At 40.6% G+C, this 7,221-nt stretch overlaps 1 protein-coding gene across 1 annotated transcript in view; it reads left to right on the top strand.

The window, feature by feature from the left end:
• SARC_08193 (hypothetical protein) overlaps nucleotides 1-3,281 on the top strand; it is a gene marked incomplete at both ends in the record, with an annotated part of 3,871 nt that extends 590 nt beyond the window's left edge. Inside the window, 4 exons of the mRNA XM_014297838.1 lie at nucleotides 200-387; nucleotides 1,519-1,656; nucleotides 2,560-2,790; nucleotides 3,207-3,281. Coding sequence (XP_014153313.1) covers nucleotides 200-387; nucleotides 1,519-1,656; nucleotides 2,560-2,790; nucleotides 3,207-3,281 — 632 coding nt within the window. The remainder of the gene's footprint in view (nucleotides 1-199; nucleotides 388-1,518; nucleotides 1,657-2,559; nucleotides 2,791-3,206) is intronic.
• Between the last annotated feature and the right edge of the window lie 3,940 nt (nucleotides 3,282-7,221).

The raw sequence follows: 7,221 nt of genomic DNA on the forward strand, positions 1-7,221 counted from the left end.
TGTGTGTATGTATATATATACTATATATATATATATATATATATATATATATATATATATATAAAATCATACCTGTGTGTGTGTGTTTTGTGTGTGTATCCTATATTCATATCCAGCATACCTATCCATACACCCACCCGCCACACCCCCTCCACATAAACTCACACTATGGCCCGTTTCCATATCCTCCTACACACAGAATCGCTTCTTATCGTCAACGTCACATCCAACTTAGCACAGCCATTGCACACATTCGTTCGGCATGACACACACATGAGCAGTCGATGGCATAGCTCTATTGTCGGAGTGTTAAAACACTTTACAGAACAGCTGACAGCTGCAGTCGAGGTATCTCAGGAGAAACGGGGGTGTGAATGTGGCACCTGTGTATGTACATGTTTTGTCTCCGTGTCTGTATGTATGTGTGTGTGTATAAGTGGTTAGTCTACGTGTGTGTATGTATGTGTTTAGTCTACGTGTGTGTATGTACGTGTTTAGTCTACGTATGTGTATGTACGTGTTTAGTCTACATGTGTGTATGTTCGTGCTTAGTCTACGTGTGTTTATGTACATGTTTAGTCTACGTGTGTGTATGTACTTGTTTAGTCTACGTGTGCGTATATAAGTATTTAGTCTACGTGTGTGTATGTACGTGTTTAGTCTTCGTGTGTGTTTATGTAAGTATTTAGTCTACATGCGTGTATGTCCGTGTTTAGTCTACGTGTATGTATGTACGTTTTAGTCTACGTGTGTGTATGTCCGTGTTTAGTCTACGTGTATGTATGTACGTTTTTAGTCTACGTGTGTGTATGTACGTGTTTAGTCTACGTGTGCGTATATAAGTATTTAGTCTACGTGTGTGTATGTACGTGTTTAGTCTACGTGTGTATATGTACGTGTTTAGTCTACGTGTGTGTATGTACGTGTTTAGTCTACGTGTGCATATATAAGTATTTAGTCTAGGTGTGTGTATGTACGTGTTTAGTCTGTGTGTGTGTTTATGTAAGTATTTAGTCTACATGCGTGTATGTCCGTGTTTAGTCTACGTGTGTGTATGTCCGTGTTTAGTCTACGTGTGTGTATGTCCGTGTTTAGTCTACGTGTGTGTGTATAAGTGTTTAGTCTACGTGTGTGTATGTACGTGTTTAGTCTACGTGTGTGTGTGTACGTGTGTGTATGTAAGTATTTAGTCTACGTGTGTGTGCGTACGTGTTTAGTCTACGTGTGTATATGTAAGTATTTAGTCTACGTGTATGTGTATACAAGTGTTTTGTCTACGTGTGTGTAAGTAAGTGTCGTATTCTGAATGTCTGGTGCACCCACTCCGAGAATACAGGGCCGGTGCACCCACTCCGAGAATATAGGACCGTTGGTGGGTTTGCCCTCTAACACACACCTCCTTTCGAAATGTCTTGTACACCCAAACCATGACTACAGGACAGCTACGTACTCTTCCTTTGCCCATATACACACACTGTTCCATTCTAATTGTCCCGTGCATCCAACCCGAAATTTCAGGACAGGGCCGTGCACCCCGGAGACATCTGTGACAGCGCAACCGTAGACACCTTCGCGGGCGAAGGCTCTACCGTAACTATAACGTACCCACACACCATTAACCTGTCTACGCTGTATGGGTTTATACTGGACTATCCGGTACGCTTGTCTGTGATATGTATGTGTGTGTTTGTGCTATGTATGTGTTTTGTTATGTACGTGTTCTATATGTGTGTGTGAGTGTTTTGTATGTGTTATGTATGTGTGTGTAATGTTCTGTATGTGTTCTGTATGTGTGTATGAGTGTTATGTATGTGTTATATATTTGTGTGTAATGTTATGTATGTGTTCTGTATGTGTGTGTGAGTGTTAAGTATGTGTTCTATATTTGTGTGTAATGTTATGTATGTGTTCTGTATGTGTGTGGGAGTGTTATGTATGTGTTATATATGTATGTGTCTGGGAGTGTTATGTATGTGTTATGTGTATATGTGCGATCTTTTGGTTTCTTTTGTTATACTAGTTGGTTTTTTTGTTTGTTATATTTATCTTTTGGGGCAGGCGGTTTTTTCGATACGTACTTGCCAGAAGTGTGTATGTGTATGTGTATGTGTATTTGTATGTGTATGTGCATGTGTATGTGTATTTGCATGTGCATGTGCATGAGTATGTGTATGTGTATGTGTACGTGTATGTGTGTTTTTTTTAACTTCGCAATTCCATACGTCTTCTGTATGTGTATCCACGCCGTATATGTGGATAGTCTCCCCGTTAATGTTATCGAACCTCCATGAATTCGTGCCAGTGATATGTTTTTTGTGTGTGTGCTGGTGCAATCGCACTCCAAACTGTATCTGTCAGTAGTATATAGACATGTATGTGTATGTGTATATGGATGTGGATGTGTACGTGTATGTATATATGTATGTGTGTATGTGTGTGTGCGTATATATTTATATATATATATGTGTGTCTGTGTCTGTGTCTGTGTCTGTGTCTGTGTCTGTGTGTCTGTGTCTGTGTGTGTACATATAGTTAACCGTCTTATCCTCGGAATTGCAGTGTCTCTACTGGTACGATCATGTACTATCCACTGCCAATTGCCTATCCATGACTCCCCTGCGCCTGTACGACTGTGAGTTCTCTGCACCCAGCCCCTCAGAAACGGGTCCGGGTGCTTGGTTCCGAACTGCTCCGTACCGGTTTACATCCTTCAGCATACCGGGATGCATAGCCGATAGTCTGGCGGAGACTTGGGAGGAGCGTATGGGTCATTGGACTACTCAGCTTCAGGTACCGAAATGCTTCACACTCACAGAGCCGATGGTGTTGTATACATTGATTGTGCCAGTGTGTAGTGAGTGTTCTATCCTATATTAATAGTGGTATGAATAGACCTAGTGGTATGAATAGACATAGTGATATGAATAGACATAGTGATATGAATATATACATAGTGATATGAATAGACATAGTGATATGAATATATACATAGTGGTATGAATAGACATAGTGATATGAACATATACACAGTGGTATGAATATATACACAGTGGTATGAACATATACACAGTGGTATGATTATATACATAGTGATATGAATATATACGCAGTGGTATGAATATATATCCGTCTCTGCACCACCCCGCATTTGCCTCGTTTATGCGTATTGGACTACATGCAATAATAACTATAATGTATCGCCATAGACATCTCAGAACAAACGCCCAGCTGAGAGAGTCTTGCCCAGAGTACCATATGAACCCAAGCCCGATTGGTTTTAGGGTTTAGGGTTTTAGAGTTTCACCAAGGTCGATACAGAGATTAGCTTGTCACCAATGATTTTCAATCAGTCAGACGTCGCCGTGCGCGAGTTCTACCCCGGTGTTAAGACTGTTTCTGTGATCTCTCCTACAAACACACACACACTAAACTTAGCCAGACATCACTTGTACCACACTATATACAAACACACACTATATACAAACACACACACTCTAAACTTAGCCAGACATCACTTGTACCACACTATATACAAACACACACACTCTAAACTTAGCCAGACATCACTTGTACCACACTATATACAAACACACACACTCTAAACTTAGCCAGACATCACTTGCACTACACTATACACAAACACACACACTTTAAACTTGGCCAGATATCACTTGTACCACACTATATACAAACACACACATTCTAAACTTAGCCAGACATCACTTGTACCACACTATATACAAACACACACACTCTAAACTTGGCCAGACATCACTTGTACCACACTATATACAAACACACACTCTCTAAACTTAGCCAGACATCACTTGTACCACACTATATACAAACACACACGCTATACGCTTTATTATGGTATCACATAGACTTTGACATATAGAACGAGTGCGAGTCTTGTCATTGGCGTATGTCGCAGCTATGCGGCGGTTCTTACAAATTCTAAACCCTAAACCCTAAACCCTTGTTTAATATACGGCGGTTCTTGCTAGTATATCAAACTATACTGGAACTCCCGCTACTTCTTTTGTGGTTCATACAAGTATATTAAATACATACTAAGCCCCCCCCGCTATTGCCTTTGTGGGTGTGCATATCAAGGGTCGTATTCCGTCTCTGTAAGTATCCGTGAACAGAAGTAACATGCAACATGCACACCCATCGACCAATCATAATTGCAGGAACGTGTGCGGCAAGCCAATCAGATCTGGGGTAAAGAAGTGTGCGAAGTCCGTCAGACCACCGTGGAACTCACACAGGTGGCTCTGTAGCCCGATGGTGCGGCTTGTCTATACTTGTACCAGCTATGAGATAATAAAAATTAGTATAGAAATTAAGTGTATCTGATACGTCTTACTTGGGTTTACTTAACGTGATACCATACACCTCTAGTGTATCAAACCCCCTCGTATGATCAACATGGCCCCTAGGAAGATCACCGGCTCCGTGTGACATTAGCTGAAGCAATGTTAATCAGAGTGCTTTTGTAGTGATTTTAAATCGCAGAGCTTTTGTAGTGATTTTCAATCGCAGTGCTTCTGTGGTGAATTTAAATCGGAGTGCGTCTGTAGTGATTTTAAATCGGAGTGCTTCTATAGTGATTTTAAATTCGAGTGCGTATCGCAGTGCTTTTGTAATGATTTCAAATTCGGGAATTCTGTCGTGGTTTTGAATCCGAGTGCGTCTGTAGTGAATTTAAGTCGGAGTGCTTCTGTAGTGATTTTAAATCGGAGTGCTTCCGTAGTGATTTTAAATCGGAGTGTTTCTGTAATGATTTTAGATCGCAGTGCTTTTGTAGTGATTTTAAATCGGAGTGCTTCTGTGGTGATTTTAAATAGCAGTGCTTCTGTAGTGATTTTAAATCGAAGTGCTTCTGTGGTGATTTTAAATCGAAGTGCTACCGTAGTGATTTTAAATCGGAATGCTTCTGTAGTGATATTAAATCACCAATTATATCAATGTTACGTCTGTACTGGCTCATAAATTTCAATTATGTACTCATATTTGACGCCGAATTGCTGGAAATAGCGAAGACAGTCAAAGCGTTGTCTCTGACAGCATGTATACGCTTAACTGCACTTGGTTCTCTTCTCGTACTTGTTGTCAAATCAGTTTGAGAGAAACAATCAGTTTACACTTATTCGAACAATCGAGCGGTACACATACTATACATCTGTAACTACTCCCTTTCTCAAACAACCATTAGATAAAGCTTGATGTGCATCGGTACTCCGTGTTGACTTTTTACCCGACGACTTGAATATTTGAAAAACATTTGGAGTTGTATTTTAGCGCCCTGTCAATACTGTGTGAGTTGATTCAAAATTACACCCTGGAAAAAGATATACAACTCAGATGGGTCTACCGCAACCTACAGATGATATGTATGTAATCAACACTGTAATTTCAACGGCGATTCAGGACTGATAACGTACGAAAAAAAGGTTCAAGAAATACACTTTGAGAAGCATTCGTATTTTCGTATCCAAAGACATCGCGTGCGTCCACAATTGTCTATGAAGTTGATATTGTCTACAAAGTTTGCGAATCATCTGAGCTGGTAAAAGACTGACAATGTGCAGTTTCGAGAAGTTTCCACTACATCTGCTCGTTTCGCTGTTTAGGTATAAGGGATAGCAAAATTGCATGCGCCGTGCAAAGGCTATCCTCAGTCTGCCCAGTTATTAAATTAGTATCTACAATATATAAAAGGGCGTTTCAACCTACGCAGATACATATATAAATCGTGACGGATATATGTTGAGAACTAATGCCAGCCCTGTATTAAGTCGCTAGTTCACTTAAGGCTTTTATTAAATTATCCTATCCGTCCTTACATTTCTACCTCGAGACGTATATTATCCCGGATTGTTTAATATAGTAGTCTCTAGGAAGAAAATTGGGTGAGTTTTGGTGTACGTCTGTGTTGGTCGTGCACGTCATGGTTATGGACGTCCATCGTCAGTATCAAATAAAAAAGCATACAATCAACCATACCAATAGTGCTATTCAGGAAATGTATAACTTTGGCTTGCATGTTTAATATACCATACTAACTTTAGAGTGCAAGCTGCAACCTTTGAAAACATCTATCTCAACCTAGTAGTATTGTGTAACATTTTAGTAGCTTGAATAATTGAAGTAGACTGTAACTGATTCGAAGTTGAAGCCTTGCAAGAAGTACCCTTAGGAAGTACCCATAACCGCGCAGGAAGTACCCTTAGCTGCGCAAGGGGTACCCTTAGCTGCGCAAGAAGTACTCTTAGCTGCGCAAGAGATACCCTTAGCTGCGCACGAAGGACCCTTAGCTGCGCAAGAAGTACCTTTAGCTGCGCAAGAAGTACTCTTATCTGCGACTGCCTCATGAATGACCGATCGATCTGCATCACCTACCCTTGTATCTCCCTGGGAGGCGACAAACATCTTCCTGTAATCACTTAGTTTAGAGTTGAAAGTGATGTAATCGTTTCGTTTTCAGCATGAGATCCATCTAACACATTCTTCACATGCATAATTTCGGGGTTCTGTGCGTTGTATATTGTCAGTTGCCTAGCTTCTGCGTGTCGACTAAATTCGCCCTTGGTTTGGTGTAACTTGTTCATGATAGTTTTGCAAGTATTCTGTATGACATCCGGTAGAGGAGTGCCATCACGTCATCGAAGTCATCACAGCGATACGTATTGGTTTAAGGTTCGTAGGATCACCGCATTGTTGGGTGAAATATTGTCAGTGTTTCCGTAGGAACCATGGGCACCCGATTGTCGTTTCGCTTATGCTTGATCGATATAGACAAAATATTTCTTTCAACAGCCACAACTGCTGCCTGCTTAAAAAGCGCCACCGTCCGTGATTCCAATAGAACTGCAACGGATTGACATGTTTGCTCCGCTTTACGTGTTCAATATGTCGTTTAAAATCATGCAACTGAGTCTTCACTCTCCCATTCAAAGACCGTGAGACACCCACATACGCTGTATTCTCTAGATATCGTTTCTTTAATGTCATTAAATATTGTGCAGTCTTATGAAATGATATAGAGTTCAATATCTTGCTACTGGGGAGCATATATGCGAGCAGCTGTATTGGCTCCTTAGCAACTTCCAGAGCACGGTAAAATGCCACGGTTGTCCGATATTTATTAAAGTTGTGCAGATCAGCAATATCGTGCCAACCTAACCGACAAGTATGAGATTTATTTGGAGTAGC

This window comes from Sphaeroforma arctica, assembly GCF_001186125.1.
Source record: "Sphaeroforma arctica JP610 unplaced genomic scaffold supercont1.714, whole genome shotgun sequence".
In the NCBI taxonomy this organism is placed as follows: Eukaryota; class Ichthyosporea; order Ichthyophonida; genus Sphaeroforma; species Sphaeroforma arctica.